General features: G+C 40.1%; 1 protein-coding gene across 4 annotated transcripts in view; it reads right to left on the reverse strand.

Moving 5' to 3' along the window:
* The window catches only part of LOC6622133 (uncharacterized), a 123,151-nt gene that overhangs the window by 98,475 nt on the left and 3,138 nt on the right, over positions 1–21,538 (reverse strand). For all 4 annotated transcript variants that reach the window (XR_011416426.1, XR_011416427.1, XM_070208344.1 and 1 more), the window contains one exon: positions 13,581–13,659. Coding sequence is in view for 2 of the 4 variants with exons in the window: in XM_002047477.4 (XP_002047513.3) it covers positions 13,581–13,592 (12 nt within the window). In the remaining 2 variants the exon portion in view is untranslated. Of the gene's footprint in view, positions 1–13,580; positions 13,660–21,538 lie in introns of those variants that run through there.

Below are 21,538 nucleotides of genomic sequence, written 5' to 3' on the forward strand. Positions count from 1 at the left end.
TCCTTCGAAAGCATGCCTTAAGTAATCATAATGATACACACCAATAGACGTCTGACGTGTGGTGTGTCTAGAGCGCTTAGACTAAATCTTAATGCAGCAGACAGCTTACAGACCGCAGACGAGAGGACAACAGCTGCTGATTTCTTTGACGCCTCATTTACGGCGCAAAATCAATAAAAGCAAACCAAGAAACCGACCAAGCCACAGACACACAGTTCGATTATTTGAAATAACAAATTTGTTCAATCGCCTGTCAGACGGTTTCGATGAAAACCAATCTGACGCGACGCTGCTAATGTGCTTTCATTGAATTTTTAATTTAATTCAGCTGGGAGCAACGTCTTGCCTGCACAACAGATACATGAAGCGAAAAGCAATTTCTTTTATTAAACATAAGGCGCTGATTTAAGCAGCATGCAAATCGTCTAATCAAAAACAAATTTCATTCGAATAGTGTTTGATGTCATCGAAGTAGCGGCAAGAACGTGACAGCTCAGCTTAGATTGTTTTCAAGTGATAGCTGGCTAATAATAAGGCCAAGAGCCAAGTTGAGTGTGTGGCCCAATATAACAGCAGCAAGCACATCATGAGGAAAACCGCCAGACGGGCGATTTAAGAGCAGACACAACCGCAGCGCCAAAAATTATGCTATTAAAATGTTTTTTTTTTTTTCAATTAGCCAACACGTTTTGTCTTTTCTCATTTTGCTTTCTCGGCTTTTTTCGCCCCGCACCGCTCCGGATCGCATCACCCACAACGTTTCGTAGTGCGTCCTGGTTTGTTGTCCCTTTTTCGCTGTTGTCTGTCAAAATGTTTTCGGCATTATTAAAAATGCACACGCTGCGTATACGCAATGTAATTTCACTGTGGATGTACGCTCCTAATTAGACGGCCAGACATATTTGCCCAGACCCAGAAGACAACAACAATCAACAATGGCAAATGGCAGCGAAACGTTGGCAGCTTTATGTTAGCAAACAAATTTTAATTAAAAACCACAGAGCAGCACTGTAAAAAGTGCCAAAAAGTAAAGTTCAAACCACAAAATGTTGCAAAATTATGCGGGCGCACCGAAAAGTTTAATGGAATTTTGATTTGCTACGAAACACGAAACTGGAGCAGGCAAAAGGCGTCAACATTTGCATAAACATTGATAATGATTCATGACACAACCGAATTGATAACGGAGCCCACTTTGACACCAAAGGAAGCTAGACGAACAAGGCATATGAGACTAATAAATTCCCTACAATTTAGGTAACTGAACATTTTTTAAGCTGACATCCAAATACAGTATTTGTCTATATAATTATGTGATCGATTCGAAATATTTCAATATTTTTAAATTATTCAATAAAGCAGCCTTTTGATAAATCTTGTTAAAGATTTAAGACGTAAATTCATTTGAATTTAGACTGAAAATTAGTGTATCCATATGCATATTGATGAAAAAAATATTAACATAAATAATTATCATTTGTGCAAGCTTTTGCATTTTATAATAACATGCGCTCTGTCAGCAGCTCAAATCTCCCGTTGTCTTAATTCCATGTATATCACTATAAAAAAGTTATTATCCAAAGGGGAAAAGTTAAATGCTGCGCCCTGAAAAGGTAATTGTGGGGCCACAATGTGCAAATATGCAGAACTCTCGGCAAATATGTCTGCCCTATGTGCTACTGTGTGCGGTTTAACTTTGCTGGCATCTTGAATTCTGGCATATGTGTAACTAAAAGATATTAAAGATATATGCTTGCGTATATATATTTTTGGGGACCTGTGCTAAGGTATGTGCATTTTGCAGTTCTAATCCGAAACTTCATTAGGCCAAGTGGCTGTCGTCGTCAGGGCGGCGCGTGGAGGCAACCAAAAACTTTGCCGTCTAATAAATTGAAATATAAGTAACTGCCATGTGAGAGCATGACCACAATTTTCATTTGTGTTAATAACGCCAACGGTCAGCTTTGATTGTGCATTTTGGGCCGACAAGTTTTAGGGTGACCATCCAGCAAAACTTTGGCTGCACCACAGAAGCAGAGAAGTGGCAGCGGAAGGAGAAGAGGAAGCTCTATTACGACAGCGTCTTGGCGACGGTGATGCCACTCGAAAACCACTTGGGCAATTAGAGCTGAAAGTTTGCGCCTGGGCCCAGCAGCTATGACAACTTTCGTCTGGCTCCGGGGAGTCAAACTTTTTTCCAAGCTCCCAACTGCGGTAATTGCGTGCGTATTGTTAAGCATAAAATTGAGAACGGACACGAGTCGAAGAATCAAGCTATGTGGCTTAAAGGTGCGCCCCAAAAGCAATTACCGAACCGTCAGCACTGGCAGCAATAACTAACTGCAGATGCAGCTCAAATGCACTGAACCAAGGGCATCAATCAAAGCGATTTGTCTGCTTGGTAGCCATTGCTGGATGGAGAGTACACGGAAAGATCGAGTGCCAAAAATGTGAAACGTAATGCGTTGCAATCAGTCAGGAGTTGCCGACGCCTGAGTGCATATTCATGACTGACCCATGCACCGGCTACACTCAGAATAAGTTAGGGGAATTTCAAATTGAACTTCATGTTTTCTAATCTAAAGTTATAGACAGTTTCAAACAGACCGACATTTGCTATGCCCACAGGATAAAATTAGGCAAAATCGAACAATTTGCTGTCTTCCGCAGATAATTACCATATATGAAGGACTATGGAAAAAAAGTTGAGCCAGATAGTTTTGATAGTTTTTTATATATTAAATATATAGTATATAATTTTAAATTTTCCTTCAAAGGTCCGCCAATCCAAAGTTTAGAGACTTAAATCATGTTTTAAGCGATAGAAATTTTTCTCAGTCGAGTACTTTTCCAGCTGAGCCAATGTGGCGTATGATTGCTTTGATTTCCAATAAGTTTCACAAGCATCGCATTAACATAACGCATCGAGAGGATGTGGACGTTTGGGCAGTTTAATATAAAATGCAAACTACAGTAAAGTGCAAGTATATCGAGCTGAAATTTAATATCCTTATTTGATGCATAAGTCCAACAACTACAGAAAGACGCATACGAAGCAACAATAACATTGTATACAAGCAGGCAAGTAAAATGCACCTTTGTGTTGCATAAGATGAAAACAAAGCGGAAAAATACCAACATTGCAAAACACAACAAAAAAAGTAGCAGGTGCATAAAAAACGTATAGTAAACTCTGGCTACGATTTAAGTAGAGGTTGAGGAAACCCTGCAGTGGGTGCAGAGTGAATTGTGCCTGTGCCTAGGCATTAAGCAATAAAAATGCAGACAACCCAACACGCCGGGCGTAACTGGTAAATGTAGTCAGCACGAAGGCGGGAAAAGCCGAGGTGAAGGAGAGCTGCAACAAGCCTCCACATTATGACAACAATAAAACCTGGCATAGCAATATACACCAATGAAAGGGCGAAGAATGATAAGATAGAGGCTTTCTTCGAAAGTTATGAAACTATATTGAATTTAATTTTAATATGTAAACTGTGAAGCCTTCAGATAAGGTTTTATAATCATAGCTAAGGTAAATTTAAATGTACAAATAAAAATAAATAGAATCAATTAAGACGAAATGTAAACTAAGCTTTAAAATTTTAACTACAACGTATCTGTGGAGTTTTATAATACAGATATTGTTCACGGGGAATATTCGTTTAGCATGAAGGGAAATCAATATTATTATTATCAGTAAAATTATTATATTTTCAGCAAAATCAAATTGCCAAGCAGACAAAACCTATGAAACAGCCCTAGTTTATGGCAAAACTTGATATTACCGGTAATGTCGACATACAAAAGGGGGTAATGCTGCCCTAGCCATGCAAATCTTCAAAGCGGCTATAGTTTTCCTCAACAAATGCAACAACAGTAACAACAACAACAACAACAACAACAACGACAACAGTAACAAGTACGTGTGCATGCAACGAGTGAGATGAAAAGATAAGCAAAGATTGCGAAAATTGTGTTTTTCTATTGAATATGGGAGTCGAACTGGAGCTGGGGGTGTCCAAAGCATGCCTGGCAAAGGCTGCACAAAACAAAAAGAAAATACCAAAATCATTGCTCTGCTATAAGCTTTCAATTGTTAGACCGGAACCAAGCAGCATAGTAGGACAATTCAAGGAGCAGAGGGTTATCCATGAGGCTGGGTCCATTTGGCCAACCCTTTCATGAGTGCTCAATGCTACTCAATTTCCGTTACACGCCAATGCGCGTGTAAGCAGCATGTAAATACCAAAGCGGCCGATAGATGCCAGAGTTATGAGATGCAATCGCTGTGAGTGGCTACGACTCGGGCCTTAGGTTTAGGTTTGGGTTTGGGTTCGAGTTCGAGTTGGGTTATCGTGTTTGCGGGCAGCATAAATCAAAATCAAATTTGAGTGCTGTTTAGTCAAGTGGCTGCAAGGCTAGCGGAAACAGTGCCAGAAGTGACCAATAAGTGGGTCAGCAGTCAGCACAAAATGGAACCCAAAACTATTGTGCTGACTATCCAGAATCAGGGATCTTACAGTGGAGAGTGCGAATCAGAGAGGCAAAAAAAAGGGAGCAGACCAAAGAAACGGCCACTGATTGGGTTGCTTAAGACAATTAAAAGCCATCAAAATTCAACAGTTTACCATTAAATAAATGCGATAATAGAGACGATGATTGCGTATCAGAGAAAGTGGCGTGAGAAGGCACATAATCGTAATGGACATGAATGAGGATAATGGCATAATTCCCATTGATTAACGAGCACAACTTTAATAGATATCAAAGTTCACAAACATAACAAGGCATATATTAAATAGGGATTTAACCGGTTTGAGCCCGGAAGCTATTCACCTTTTATTTACCTTGAAACAAAACCTGAACCGAGCCATATTAATCCAAAAACGAGCTTGCTTACAAATATTTACTATTGTTGCTATATTTATATCAATAAACAATTAACGATAGCTTTAATATTTTATATATTATAGCAAGGTTCTTTGTTCTATTATAATATATTATAATTGTTGAACTGAACTTTAGGGTAGGACTTTGCTTCACTTCGCCGCCAAAATTAGTTGCGACGTGTTGAATCTTGCTTATAATATTATTTTTCATATTCTGAAATAAGAGTCACGTGTCACGTGCCCATCGCTAGTTGATGGCTTTATTAAAAACGTTTTGTTTACGCGGAAAACGATTTGCATTTTATTGGCCTCACTAAGGCCTGTAACCCCGGGAAAAAGGCCAAAAGTGATAGCAGCAATCAATGAAAGACAGATAGATAGACAGACAAGCAAGCAAGCAGATTGTGATCCAGAAGGGGAGGAGCGCTACAAGATTTGCATTACAAAGTTACGAGGTGCTCAATAAGAAATCAATTTGGCTGGCTTTTGGGGGTAGGCAAAACACCGATGTGGCTAACAAATCAAAATGTTTGAGATTAAAAGTGCCCACTCATTGAGAAACAGAACTCTTCCTCACACCCTGATATTTGTTGTGATTTCAGCTATAAATATGTATAGTTCAAAGTGTATTAAAGTTGTGTGCCAGCTGCGGGCAAAAAAAAAAAACGAAAGTTTGTCCAGAGAAGCCGACTTTACTGATTGCAGCTTGGCCAGAGAACTGAGAAAAAAAAGGAGAAACATCAGTTGCGAGGGCGAGCCAGTAGGAATGTGGGGAAAACGAAACCCATTTGAATTTCATTTTCGTATGCAAATTTTCAATAGGTTTTTATGCTGTTCGTTTGGTTCGAAAACGGAAACTAAGCCACAGAAATATGCAAGTGAATGGCTGTTGCCGCTCAGCCTCAGCTTTGGCTATTTGTGCACACGCTCTGCCTTGACTTTCATGGCGAAAGCGCCACTAACTCTTCCCCAACATCCATGCCAACTTCCCACCTCCATCCATCTGTAACGCTCCTTAGTCGGTTACGAAACAATTGAAACAAGTTTGCAATCAGTGCACAAAGTTTTTACCCAAACACAAAACACTGTAACAACGGCACACAAACAGGCAAACAGCAACAGACACTGCAAAGATACAAAAAACGCCGAGCAAATTGTGCGGCTGCTTTGGCTTACCCTGCCCCCACCCCCAGCAGCCACCCTCCCTATCCCCACAGTCGTTGTTTCTCTGTTCTGCTGCTGCTGCTCCTACTGCTGCTGCTGATGCCGGTCAGCGCGTTTGACTGTAAACAAATCCAGGCGCGCCTAAAAGTATGCAACAAAGGCGCACGCTACAAAACAAGGCAAAAGCCACAGAAAATGAACGTCACGCACGCTTAATACCCTTTAAATTATAAATGAAGAGACAACGAAATACTGTCTGACTGTTAACTTCTAAGCAATTGCTGAAATAAAACTTAATAGAAAACAAATCGATTAGTTAATCACTTGAACAGCATTCCATTAACCATCATCAAAGAGTTTGATAAAGTTAAGTTACCCCAAGAGTAAACTATGCTAACAGAATGTTTAGGAACTTGTTGTTGGCGTGGGAGCTTTGTGTGATCCAATATCTATAAATCAAATAGCGCACAAAAGCTTCATTTTCTTTTTTACAATAAGGCCTGATCCCATATAAAAGTAAGCGGGGAAAATGTTGAAGCAACAATCAGTAACAACAAACTGGAAACAAACTGAGGCAGCCGCAGCATGAGCCCTCAAATTGAAACTTAAGTTTATTTTTTAAGTTCGTTAAATGCCACACAAAAAAGTCGATAAATAAAAGCTTGATTGATTTGAAGCGTACGCACACACACAAACACACACACACACACACACATACGCACTCCTACTAATTTGTCAACAAATTTAATGTTTTTTAATTATGCCTCATTTGAGAGACAAACAAATCGTTGTGGGGAGAGCTGAACATGATTTGCTTTTCTGTTTACGTGCTCATAAATATTTAGCTAAATGCGACTAGAATGAAATGAAATTGAAAATGACGGCATTGAGAATTGAATTGAGGCATGTGATTGATTGTCAGGCAGCTGTTGTTGTTGCAGCTTCTGATGATAGAATCCTTCACGTTCTCGCTGCTGTCGTTGTCGACACCATAAATGTCGACTTGTGTCACAGTCACACGTACACACACGCACACACACAGACAACGGAACAGACAACTGTATGGTATGGTTGGTTTTTCGGGCATAACATGACGTATGAAAGTCGTAACAAAACACTTTGATTGATGATTGAAATGGGCAACCGTATTGGTAACTGTAGATCTTTGTGTGTTTGTGCCTGCGTGTTCGTGTGCGTGTTCCCCTTTGTGTGTTGTTCTGGACCACAAATCGTTGTCGCAACCACAGCTATAGCCAAAATGGAGTACAACTCATACAGGTGTGTATATATATACTATATACACACATACATGCACATACATGCACACACACACACACACCACCGCACGACACCAGTAAGTTCATGATTCCATAATGTCTCTGACATGTGGCTTGCTCAATCCTTTTCCATCACTGCCACTCCCTCACGCTCTTTAAAAGGGTGTCTGTGTGCGGTCATTCAGTTACAGGTTACAGGTTTGAGAGTTAATCCGTCGTTACTGTTGTAGTTATTGTTGTTGTTGTCGTTGTTGTTGCTGGTTTGTCTTCGAAATGTATCGGCGGTTGGTGCTCTGCGGCTGGTTTTGGTTTTTGAAAACAACAGAAACAAACAAGCGAGTTGTCGACACGCGAATGCCCTATCCCATAAAACCAAATGCTTCAGATGAGGCGACAGACAGTGTGAGAAATAGGCTTAGATATCTCTTTCGGCTTTATCATACTCTTCTGTAAAATACTTATTTAAATCAACACATCAGCTTAATGCCTTACAACGCCTTTAACCAGAACAAAAATGTCATCAATTGCAGCTTTAAACAGTAAAAAAAAAAAAAAATGTTAAAGGCCCTTAATTGACGCATAAGCAGCTTAAGACGAAAATGACGCAGAATGCGAAATCAGAAAATAATTGAATTCTACCAGAAAATCATTGCCATTTTATTTTGGCACTTAATATTATAATTTTTTTTCGTTATTGGACACTTAATCCTTATAAACATATGGCAGTTCTCTTTAAGTACGTAATTGAGGCAGCTGGTTCCGGACTTGTATCTTAAACGAAAGCCGTAGGTTAAGCATTATTTCTAATTTTATCAGGCAATGTTTGCACAAGAAACGAAAAGTATACAATATATTAACAGAGAATTTAAAGAGTTAAATTCACGTTGAAAGCTTAAGGTTGATAAATATCGAAGTTGAACGCAATTAAAAGCACAACAATTTATTAAAATATTGCACCGCTGCACCAAAGGCCAAATAAAAGCCTCGCCTCGAATAAATATGTATTTGAATGGTTAAAAGCAAACACACGTGTGTATATTTCATTTATATGCGTCAGTTTGTGTACATTTGCAATCAATTTATCATACGGCTGATTTGAGTTTGGCCCAAAGTCCCACTGGCAATACACAATTTAAATGCAAGTAATTAAAAATAAATAAAGGTCGCATTAAAACGAACAGGTGAATAGCAGCTAAAGAAGCCAAGCACAGAGCGACTGACTCTGTCCACCCCCGAGTCCTGCGGTTAATTCATGTGTATGCATGACCGTATTTACTCAAGGCGAGTCAGCATTATTGTTTTAATTCTCTTTGTGTGTGCATTTACTTTGCTAATCATGGCTTTTTGCATTGAAATCTCGAATTGAAATCTAGTCGTCAGTTAACTTTTAATATAGCTTCAATGAAACTCATACAAATACCAAAGCCTCTCCGTTTCTTAAAACTTAAATGACATAAGCTGAAAGCTAACATGAGTATAAAGGCTGCAAGCCGGTCGCAAACAAGAATCAAAATAAAACCAGTTTTAATTTGTAAAATATTAAATATTTTTGTACATATTGTGGAAGTATCCGCCACCCATACTTAGCTCCCAATAGCTCCAAATCTAGCGCGCAATTTGTATATGAAAATATTTACGGTTTGCAATATTTTCAGTACAACGCGCAAATATAAATATTTAAAATAGAATGCAAATATGAAACATAAAGGATTAACAGAACCTTAGGGCAGTCAATTTTTTGTTTAAAATTGTGAGCCCTGTTTTTTTCTAAAATATGTTATTTGAAATGAAAAAAGACAACTCCACAAATAACATATATTGAATTCCTTACCAGCTTTAACATAATAAATTCACTTAATTAAGTGCATGTGAATAATTGGCATTGAATTCCTGAGCTGCCGAATTTTGTATATATACGTTTTACATTTTCAATGTTATAATATTTTGTTGTTTATTTTCAGCAGGTGTCATAGGTATTTTATTTCCTTTTCCGTCTGTTGTGGGCTTATGCAAATAATTAAGTGCCCATGTTCGGGCTAATTACGATATTATCCTTATGACAAACAATGAGCTGACAATTACATTAGTATTATGCAACACAATCAGGTTTACCCACATCTGGGAATTTTCAACTTAAAGTCCTGCTGTACCCCCCCCTGGCCTGCACTTCGCCCATTTGTCTGTCTGTCTGTTTGCTTGTTTGTTTGTTGTTCGTCCTTTCGATGTCTGTAATTGACACTTCGATGCGCCCAGTGCGCCCACAAAGGCAAAAGACAGTTTTCCTTATTACGCGCCAGGCTTAAAGGCGAAACGTACTGTTCACAAGGTAACGCTGCTGGGCACGTGCTCAGATTAATGGCGATTTTCCCACATTATGCAACTCGCAAGCATTAAGTGTCCCGCACATAACTCATACGCAGCGTGGCCCAAGTCTAAAATTAACCGACCCCGTTCGCCCAATCTGCACAGAACAAAGGAACTCATGCAAATTAAACTGGATTGTCGGCAACCTTTTTTAAATTTTAAGAAAGCCCCAAACCCGAAATCCAGTTAAAATGCCACAATACTATAAAATTTGCTGTTCTGAACAGCGGCTTAGTTGGACGGGGGCGCCCGTGAACTTTATTAACAATATTTCATGTAACAATTTCTTTGACGCCAAAGTATTTAGAATAATAAGGGATATCTGGCAAACGTCGTTGAGCAATTAAAAGGCGATTATGTGCAATACAATAAACTTATTCTTATTTTAATTAATTTATAAACACAACTTCTCTTTTCTGTGACGGAAAAATGCAGGCTATGCCCAATGGACTATTTACATTTCGCCGCCTCTGATCAGTAAACACTTAATAATAATTGGGCAGTTTAGCTTGAGGGGCCCTATCCATAGAAATAAGAAATAAATAAAGCCGGACTACATCAAAATACGGGCATGGAAAAAGCCGTCACGTTTTTAGGTTTTTATACGCCGAACCCGTTGAAATTGGGTAAAAAAAAAAGGGGGTGTCATGGTTTGTGTAGATGCATATAACAGGAAGGAGCAGCATATTCGACCCTATCAAGTAAATATATTCTAGATAAAAATTACGAGTTGGGTGGATCTAGCCATTTCGGTCGTATGTAGAACGATTTATCATGTAAGTCGATATCTATATTTCCCAAAGTGAATAAGCTGCTAAGACTGCGCAGCAAGTGGCAAGTATGTACGTAGGAAGAAGCTAGGCCAGATCTTTATAAATTAGCTTGGCACGGTACTTAGGGTAGCTCACAGTCGTACACTCCCGACTGTTTTGTGTTCGTTTTCGGTTTTTTAGCCATAAGCTGCAGGTTTGTGCAAAAATTTTTACAGCTTTGCGCCGTTTAACAACTTAAACTTGGAAAGGCCGAAAGTGACCAAGCCACCCAATTGCCCAGCAACATCATGAGATGATGAGAATTGGGTGGGCAGCCCACGCACATTTTTCACATAATTTCCTTGGGGATTAAGTTTCCACATGGCTTTGCCTTTGCCGCTACTGTGCACCTCGCTTTTATTAATTTTGTGCCGCAAAGTAAATAGAAAGGCAACCCAAGTAAATTTCATTAAAGACGTCGAGCAGCAAACGACGGGGCGAACGAGCGCAAGAAGCTAAAGAAGTAGCAAAATGAAGGCGGCAATGTAACTAATAGATAAAGCGCGATTACGATTACTCAGGTCACAAATCACAAGGCGACAGGCGGCTAAAGGAAATGACATTTGAAGTCGCTTGGAAAATGAAATAACCAAAATCGGTAATAGGCACCAGCGAGTGGCGCCCGAAGGCGGACAGGTACTGTGACGGGGACTAAATGAAATTACAATCAGTCTGGCTTTAAAATGAGTTTAGTCCTGGACCGTTTCATGGCCCCCAATCGGTTGCCTTTCAGAAAATGTTTTTTTTTAAGCAGCTGCATGCAGCTAAGGGTTCCTCTGGCTACCCCACCTCTTCATAAGTATGCGCTGCAGGGCACAGTCGCCAAAAATTTATGCGCACACCTCTTTGGAATTTAAAAAAAAAAAAAATTATAAAAAAAATGTTTGACTACAAGCGTGAGCAATGCAGCACTGAAACAGCAGCCGGGCAAAGCAGAGCCGAAACCCTGGAACTCGCGGCTGCGACTTGTCCATGCCAAGGCGTGCACAAAATGGCGACAAAAATGCGAGAGAAAAACTTCTTAAAGCGTTAAAAATGTGTAGCTGCGGTTAACAGAAGGCAGCCGGAGACTGTGGAGAACGGCGCACAGCAACGCGGCAGAAATGAAATATTTCTACAATTTTTGTACGCAGCACAAAAAAAAAAAAAAGAAATAAAGAAAATTGAATTTATAAGAAAATGCTCGATTAATCGATACCCTAGGTGAGCTGTTGAAAAATGAACATTTATTAAGAAATAAGAAAGAGTTGTTTGCCATTGCGCTTTCAATATTAAATAACCAGAAAAAAACTGTAGCTGAAATATAATAAAATATAAAAATAAATATAAATTTTTGCTATGCATGAATATCCACTTATTCAATTTTTACTTCACAAAACACATTGTGTAAAGGTGAAAGGGCCCTTCGGTTCTTTTATTCTTAAAAATGAAAAGAGCACGAAGTTGTGGCTTCGAGATTCCTGCAAGGTGTAAGACGGAATATTTTGTTCATAAAACAATATTTTCATACTAAATTAGAGCTCGAATTCACGCGAATGAGGTTGACCGAATACAGCTTTTCAGCTAATTTTAAGAAATGAAACTAAACCCTAGCATAGTAGACAGTCCTTGACAGGTTTTGCTGAATTTAAACATATAGTATCATTATCAGAATACAATTCGATTTATTAATGTATATTGTAACAATGCTGATCGAAAGTATTTCCAGACAACCCACATAAAATGGGGGGCTTACATTCTCTGTCACCTGTTTCCGGTTGTCTCACCGTTTCGGGCCTAATCTATTTATCATAACCAGGAAATTAACACAACCTGATGAACTGGACCTCGGTTATAAACCCCCCGTTGGTTCGAACAGAACAGTAAAACAAAATCGCAGCGACAGCTTCAGCGTGGCGCAGTCATGGGTAAATTATACGAAATATTTGCTGGGACAAAATGCGAGCGAGACAAAAACAAAAAAAAAAAAGAAGAAACTTTAATATTGGAGCGGCAACTTTTATATATTCTGGGCATAGTTTGTTGTTGCCGGAGCGCATGGATCAAAATAAATTATAGACAAAATCAAGGCAATTAAATCAAAGCCACGTCAGTAACTCAAACACGCGGCAGCGCTCATGAATATGCAACAAATGACGGCATTGAGGATTGGAGCAACGAGCATTGGGGCTTTCGTGTGGGGGGATCACCAACATTTTCGTGATTGAATTCATTGATGAACAGCAGCAGTAGGAGGTGCTGCTGCTGCTGCTGCTGTTGGATCGGCATAAGCAGCAAGGGGCGGGGTGCCTGAGGGCAGGGAATGAAGCCTGCAACCGCATCAATTGAAGTGTATGCAAGTGATTGGCCACATGTGGCAAGCAATGTGGAGCAACAGGAAACTGGTAGCTGGCCTCCAACTCCAGCTCATCGATTGCCGCCTGGATTCCATGTCCAACTGCAGTCACAACAGCGTGAAATCTGTGGCTAGGGCATTGAAACAAATCACCTTGATTGATGATTGGCATTTTGTTGCCAAGTGGGTTCGGGCCAGTAGCTGCTTGCCAATTTCCCCCAATGTGATTCGCCCTTCGACTGTCTGTCTGTCAAAGCCCCAAAAGTCAACCGCAATTAAATGAAAAGCAGCGGCTGCAAAGGGCGTTGAAATGTGCGGAGGGTTTCGGGCTGGGTTATCGGTCAATTGGAGCTGCTGTTTTGGTTTATTGCCGCTGCAGCAGACGGTCGCTGATGGTGCTGCCGGCCAGGGGATAATCAGGGACGGGCCTGATAATGACTACTTGAACTGCAGTTGTCAACGTTCCATGCGACCAAACATCAAAGTGACGAGACAACACTTGCCATCAACTCTACAGTTAATCGAATTAATATCAGCGTTTGACAGTTTATTCAACTAATTAAACTTATTTGACTGAAGTTAATCTCTGCAACATGGCATTTATCAAAATGGATCAACGAGCATGCAAAAGACACAGAGAGCTAAGCAGCCCTTAGGTATATAAGAGAAGAAACTCCATGTTTGCATTAATGTAAACAGTGTGCTTATTTATTAAATTATAAAAATATGTACTTACCCCATAATTCATAGTGAGTGTACTATTGTTTTGTTGCCATCTTTAGAAGGAGAAATACGTCTTTCATATATATAAATCACTTTAAAAAAAAAAAAAACAAATGAGAGCTCATTAATGTCAGAGCTGGAGAAACAAAGAGAGGGAAAGAGAAACAGAGAGAAAGAGAAAGAGAGAAAGAGAGAGAGAGAGAAAGAGAGAGATATATATATACCACAGTTAAATTTAATTAATGTAAAAGTAGGCACATATACATTCAAAGCATACATTCAAAGCAGGAAGAGCTGTAGCGCTTATTTGAATTCATGAGAATCGCATAGTAGGGAAACATTTTAAAATATTTTCATATTTTATCTTGCAGTATAGTGGTTAATTATAGGTATAGGAAAACATACATACAAACATAGCAACAAAATATAATAAATTCAATACGGATTCGAATACAAATATCGAATTCAACAGGTTTCTTTAATTGTTTATCAGCTCGAAATGTTACTTTCTTGAGCCAACCAAAAATATCAACATTTCTGAAATCAGAAATAAGTTGAATAACTTTTATCTGATCGGGCTGTTATACAATTGAATGTCTTCTTGAAGACGTTTGTTACCAAAATAATTGGTGCAAACAAAAAGGTCAATCGTCGCTATCATAGTGCCATTTGCTGCCCTAATCTACCATTTCCTCAGCGCATCTGCCAGAAGCGGAAACGTTGCTGCATGCCTGCCGGGCGTGCCATAGAATCAATTGAAAGCAAGCGAAAAAATGAAATCAAACAACGCTTAACAATTTATTAAAGGCCGTCAAACCAGTTAAACGTCAGCAAATTGTATTTTTATGTTAAGACCATTAATGAAAACCGGAAACAAACAGAATGCGAACAAAAAAAATGGAGGCAGATGCAGAAAAATAAAATAAAATCATAAAAAAAAAGTGCCTAGTGGAGTGAGGCAAAAAACATTTTTGCATTTAATGTGCACAGTACGAGCTGCAGGACAAGCTGCAGGATGCATGGTGCTGCCGTTGGCGGCATTGGCAGCACTTCGATTAAGTAGCTCTGTAAACAGCAGGCGACTGGCCAGCAGGACACCCTCCTTCAGACAGGACCAGACCCCAGCCAGACACTTGAAAATGCATAACTTCTGAATGCCAGAGAAGAGACGGGTAGTTTAATGCTCTATGGGGAGCCAGCTGGAAGGGTTCGGTCTGTCCAGCTCCTCCTGCTTGTTTGCCACGCTTTTAATGCATTTTACGCTGTGCTGGTTTCCTCTTTGCTTGCTGCGCTTTGTTTAACATCGCAGCACCGTGACAAAATGCAACGCTATCAATACAAATAAAGCTGATTAAGCAGTTGGCCTTGTTATATATGCGTACTGAACAAGTACAAACTGAATTCTTCGACAACTCTCAGCCGCAATGCGGCTTCGGTGCGTTCTTAGTCAATTTGTCAACAATTTTGTGCCTAAAAGCCTTCAACGATATTTCATCAGCTACCACTCTACTAACTGAAAGCTTCAAATTAATTACCACAAACACAGATGCATATGCACACAGGCCCAGCAGCTAACGCAGGGCTGTCAAGACTGTCTGCACAAGTGAACAGAAGGTATTAAAGTCATTCCGAAATATATTTGGGTGGGTAAAGGTGAGGACATGTTTTCTGAATTATTTAGTGAACAAAATGTATAATAAACCTATTTTTAAAATAGAGAATAAAACAAATTTAGCCAACTTACGCATTTATCGTTAATAAAACACAATACTCATCTAAAAGCACACGAAATTTGGAACCAAAGCGAATGCACGGTAGTTAATTATCAAAGTTCAGAACTGAACCAGTTCACGAATTACAGACGAATCAGCCCTAAATGCTTTAAACGTCGTTCAAGTAGTTTCTCATCTCTGTTCGAGTAACTAGCGCAAAAGTTTTCGGCTGTTTGCTTATTTGTCGTGTAATTAAAAGGCTAGAGCATTAATTTCAACTGCAGCAAGAAGTGCGCAATGCAGACGTGGCCCAGTAGTAGTAATGGAACCAAACTCAAACTCAAACCGAAAATCGTCTCGTAAAAAGCCTTACAAAGCGCTCATGATAAATCCCCAACATTTTGGCCAAGTCACAAAGCAGCCGAACGTCTTGCCGTTCATCTACAACTTATTTTATTTTCATTCTTAGTGTTTGGCTGCCTGCACAAAGTCAACAAAGTGCCAGCAAAGTCCAGCAAAGGGAAAAAACCCTTGCAATTAGCGCTAGAAAACTTCTTAGCAGTAATTGATTTGCAGTAAACCGTTTGACGCGGCCGCATTCGATGTGCTTTTGCCACAGTTGCGACTCCTTTAAAATTTAATGCCTGCCCAACGCACTAAAGTATGCAACACAATTGTTATTGAACACGTAGCAGCGCCAACAAATGCAAGCAGGTTGCAACGAGCCGCGGCAGCAGCCATCGTCAAAAGCAAAACAAAGAGCTTTTCTCCCCCAGCTCCTTTGTTGCTTAAAAATACTAAAGAGCCGAGGAAAAAACCTGAACCGAGTGGCAAAAGAGGCGTTAGAAGAGTTTCGATATGGTAATTCCATATATAAATGTATCTTACTGGGAGATTAATTGCTTTTCTTTTTGTAGTTCTTAGTTTTTAAAGTAAGAGGCGCTTCAAATGGTCGAAATGAACGAAAACATGACTGATAGTTCAGCTATAGAGAAATAAATGCGTCTTGTCTAGAGTTGGCCTCAGGTATTTGTCATATCTGTCAACATAAATACACAGCTCTTAAATATTATCCAGCATTTTCGTTAAGTTAAAAAAAGAACAAACGAGTATATATTCCAAATAGCTATTGTCCGCCATTTATTTTTGGCCGGCGATATTAAGGGCAACCCTCGCTCAGTCACCTCTGGCCCCTAAAGTGCAACAAAATGCACGGAAGCATAGAGAAAAGGCAACAGCAACAGCAACTGGCTACAGCTTTGGCAAATGGCTGCTCGGTGGACAATTTGAAAAATTCAACGCAAACAAACGGCAACAACAACTGGCATAGCTTTGCACTTTGTTAGTTGAGGCAGAGCTGCAACTGTTGTAGCTGCCACATTGATGACTTAAAAATCACACAAAAGTTGCTGTTACACAAAACAATAACGTCAACTGAAGTTGCCCAGTTCGATTGGAGTTTGATTTGTACGAGCAGCTAAGAAAGTTACACCTAAAATTGTTTAGAACTCGACAAATACTGGGCTCATTTCATGGCATCCAAACAGACAGCTTCAAGCCAAAGATTGACACCTTTAAAGGTGCAAAGCGCTGTGAGTTTCCAGCCAGAAATAAATAATAAAAAACACCACGAGATAAAGAGCTAGCAAGCCCATCAGAAAATTAGCTCAGACCGCCGCCGATGCCTCGAGCAGCGCGACACTCGAGCTGAAACTCATTTTCGCCACCTCGAAAAGTTACGTCGCGTCTTCCTCGGCCAGCACGACGACCGCCAAAGGACACCAGCATAAAAAAATATGTTGGCTGGATATTTTGAGAAATGCGTGGAAATTGCAAAAGGCACTGACAGTCGTTACACTTAAAGCTATGCCAACGCCTTTGACACGCATCGCGGCACGAGACTTTGATGTTAGGCTACGGATGGAGGCCCAAGATGAGTTGGCGGCCCAGGATGACAACCAAGCGGTTGCCAGTAAATATTTGCTAAATGCAAATTACTTTTGACGCTCTGCGGCATAAAAACGTAAGTGAAATGATTGGCTCAGACCGACTCGATGAGTGGCTGACAATCAAAGGCCGAATAAGCAAAATAAGCAGCATTAGAGATCTGAGGAGAGCTCTGTTAGGTGACAGATTGCCCCAAGAGTTCAGCTAAACTGCCACAAAACCATTTAAACAGCAAAAGAAAATTGCTTTTGAAATTTAGTTGTTTTCGATAAACTCTGCAAACAAACCTAAACAATCGGGTGCTTGTGTTGAAAATTCCCAAAAGACAAATAATTCATATACTTCGAATAAAAAATAAAATATTTCGTTAATATATTAAAACCATAATACAGGCAAAGAATTGAAACAAAGCCTGACTTAAGAGATGACTAATGCGAGATTCATGCAACGCAACAATAGGCAGAAAGCTGATTCGAACTTTAATACAAGATTACGACCATTTATCTTGGCCCTGCTGCTACATAAAGTGGCTTGAATAAATGCATAGTTTAAGAGGATTTTGGATAAAAGAATGTCATTTTATTAGGAAACACTAAGCTATTCATAAATAGTGTGTTTTCTCTTAAGAAAAAAGAGAGAATATTAGCTCAAATCGTACACTTTATGGTAGTTCCAGCATTAACAAGGAGCAGAGCTACGAGTCAAGATGCTGAAGCAGAAAGCAATTGCAAGTTCAAGTAGCTGCCATCTGCTCTAACAGCTAGTCTCTACTAGCTTCCGGTTGCTGGGGATGCTTCGGTGCATATGTTGCCACTGACATCCAAATGGGAACTTCATTGCAATTAAACACTCAATTTGCAGTCCCTCTCTTGAAATGTTTATAAATGAAATTTGGGCAAAGGTAAAGTTTGTGCGCCGCTGGGCGACATTCGGCGATGAAAGGGCGAGGGACAGTGAGCTGAAAGGCTGGAGAGGAGACAACGTCAACAGAAGTCGCAAAAAAAAAAACAAATAGTAAAAGCAAAATGGCGACCCGGAACTTTGGTTGTTGTGGAGTCGGTAGTTCCAGGTAAAGACGCCGACGCTGACGCTGCGCATTTGCTGTAGATTATTACAAAAGTTTAAATACACAGACAGATAGAGCGACGGCAAGTTGTGCTTATATAAAGCCCTCTGGTGTTTTGAGTTTTGCTTGTCGACGACGACCAGAGCCAGCAGGACGCTGCAGTCGAGCGGGTGCAGGTGAATCCACGGCCGACCCAAACTCTCAAGAAGCTAAACTGAGTTCGAGTTCTAGTTCGAGGCTTTCAAATAGCCTTGGCAGTTACAATTGCACATGGCAGAGTTTTCAAAGAGTTCTTAGCCTAGCGTATGTCGTCAGACCGTAAATTGTTTGGTTAAAAGTTTAGAAATGCCAAAAACTGGGCAACAGCCGCCGCTTAAGGGGGATTGTAAGGGTAATTGTACTTGGTATCGCTTCTGACATTGAGCGATATAACTAATTGGCTGAGATAAGATAGTTCGGGATATCGAGTTTAACTGAATGAATTAAGTTTTTACCATTTGACATGCATCTAATCCCTGCTTAATTATGTTTATGTCAATTATTTTTTTCTAATATCCGATAGGTCGAAAATGCATTGTTTACGAAAAACAAATATTTTGAATAACTGAAGAGCCAAAGGGAGGCACATTTATGTTAGAATTCGACAAAAGTACACAAACTCTTACAAAACGGATGTGCTAATTGCTATGTCAGGATATAAGTTGAATTTCTGGCAATTTCCTGGCGGGAGTTTCGAATTTTCCGCCACCTTTTAGCAGCCGGCATGTGTGTGTATATGTGTGTGTGTGTGCTTTAAGTCTTTTGTGTGTCTTTAAGCGATGTCTGGTTATTTCCGGGCGTCTGTTGCTGGCGTTTACTTTTAGTTTTAATTTGACAGCCCGCATTATTTTGCTATGATTTGCACTTCTTAATTAATTATTTTTCGCTTTCGTAACTAAATGCGGATCGTAGCTGTGTCAGCAAATAAGAGGCACACCCACATGTGCGCGCACACACACACATCCACACACACACACACACACACACAGAAGCAGACACACACGCACATGTGGCAGGCAACCCTTCAACCTCAGTGCCTGGAGGAGCACAGGCAAAACAAACTTCGACAAAAACTTTCTACGTTCATTTTTTTTTTTGTTTTTTTTTGTCGACGCTTGGCCTGGCGAAAGCAAATGTGGAGACTGGTTTTGGGCTGTGAATAAGAACATTTCTGAGAGAGAGAGATTCGCAAATGCAATTGGCACATTTCTTGGCACCTTTGACACATGCGGCGTATGCGTAATATGCTAAGGCAAAATCAATGCCCGAATGAAATGGCTTAGCGTGCAAATTCCCAACTTATGTCAATTGACAGGCAACGATGCAGACATGCCTAATACTTCTTTGTTTCATTCAAATAAGGCGTCTCTTTTTTTGTTTTCTAATATATGTATATTGTTGTACGTATACCGCCTGGCTGATAGTTAAGCCCTGCCCTGCAGCCCTGTCGCTGGGCTGCCAATTGAACCCAACGGGCGTCTGTTCCATGTCAATTGCATTTAGCTGGCTATGCAAATTGGCAAAGCGTTTGCCATTTTCCGTTCGACGGCTGCTCATTATTTAGACGCTTAACGCGCGTCGCTTTGCATTAGGTGATTAAGTTTTGCAGCGCCACCTGTCGGTCGGAGTTGAAATTACGCTTTGTGCGTTTTCTGCCGTCGTCGTTGCCGTTGTCATTGTCGTTTGACATTTTGTGAAGCAATGCGGTTTTTGTTTTCGCATCCAATTGTCGCCGCTTCGCTTTCCACGCATTCAATTTTTCCCTTTTTTCCACGCTGCGAAATCCTTGACTGCGGGTGCCAAATGTCAAAGTGGTTGCAACACACATGTAGCTCAGCCCAATACTAACACACACACACACACACACACACACGCACACACATACAGGTGTACGTTGTTGTCATCTCCATCGCATCCATGCCCTGGCTTGTAAATTGCTCTGGCAAACAAATCACGTAGTCGGTGTACCAAGCGCCGTGCATGGCTTGTTGTCGTCATATCAAAAGCCAGAAGGCTGCTGGATTTTCGCGTTGTTGTAGCTGAAATGGCTAAAAGCACTGTGCCGAATTTTGCTCCACCTCTTTCCAAATCAGACTCCCCTCAAATCGAGTGAGGAAGCTGCTAAACAACCGCAACGAAGCCGTCATAGTTGCCGTTCGCTTGTCTGGTAAATCTTGAGCTTTGAATCGTTTGTCTATACGCAAAGTGTTTGCTATGGAAAATTTTCACTTTACTTTTTTCTCTTTTGTTCATTATGATCTAAGCATCTGCAAGTGTCATGAAAAATTGAGGAAAATGTGTGCAGTTTGCATAAGAGAAATTTCAAATGCAAACATCTTCAACTGAAAAAACAGATGCGATCGTGTCGTGAGATGGTTATTTGTTTTTATTATATATTTGTATTTTTGCAAACACATGGAAAATAAGAGATTGTGTCCACAAAACAAATTATCACAGCATCCAGATAAATAGACCATAATCAAAAAAGCATTTTAAATGAAATAAAGTGACACGAAATTCCGAATTGAATCGCATCACAAGCCAAAATTCGTGTCCTTTGAAAGTCTTTCTAATTACACGGTAAATGTGCATTAAAAGTTTGCACAAGAACTTGGTTGTGAAATCAATTACCAAAAGGAAAAACTCGACAACGCAATGATGCAACAAATTAAAACGCATGTGAGGAAAGCTAATGAAATGTTCTATGGCAAAAAACGGCCCACCTAAGGATGGGGCCGAGCGGGTTGATTGTCAGATGGGGTAACTGAAGTTCATAGAATTTTTGCCAGGGGCGGAAATTACCAAAAATGTGCCGAGCGCAACAAAAACAACAATCAAGTGAGCGAAAATTAAGGCAAGTGGAGTTAAAAGTTAAGCCAACAAATGAAGATGAGGCTGGAATAGAATGAAAAGATCTCTCTACATATATATATGTGGGTTTGTTGTATAGCCTATCACACAAACGCACACACACATACACATACACACACACACACACACACACACATGTACTTGTGTGCACACCCGGGCACAGACAAACTGAACGAACCCCAACTCTGGCGCAATTTTACGCAACAACAAAAAGTTTAATTGAGGATAAACTTTGCTGCGTTTGCGCTGCCGTTGAAAATCAACTGCGGGCCGGATAGAAAAGACGTGGGCGTGGCATATGTGTACCGCTTATCTTAGCTGTTTAAGTTTTCGCTT

The sequence above is a fragment of the Drosophila virilis genome, chromosome 3 (assembly GCF_030788295.1).
Source record: "Drosophila virilis strain 15010-1051.87 chromosome 3, Dvir_AGI_RSII-ME, whole genome shotgun sequence".
NCBI lineage: Eukaryota > Metazoa > Arthropoda > Insecta > Diptera > Drosophilidae > Drosophila > Drosophila virilis.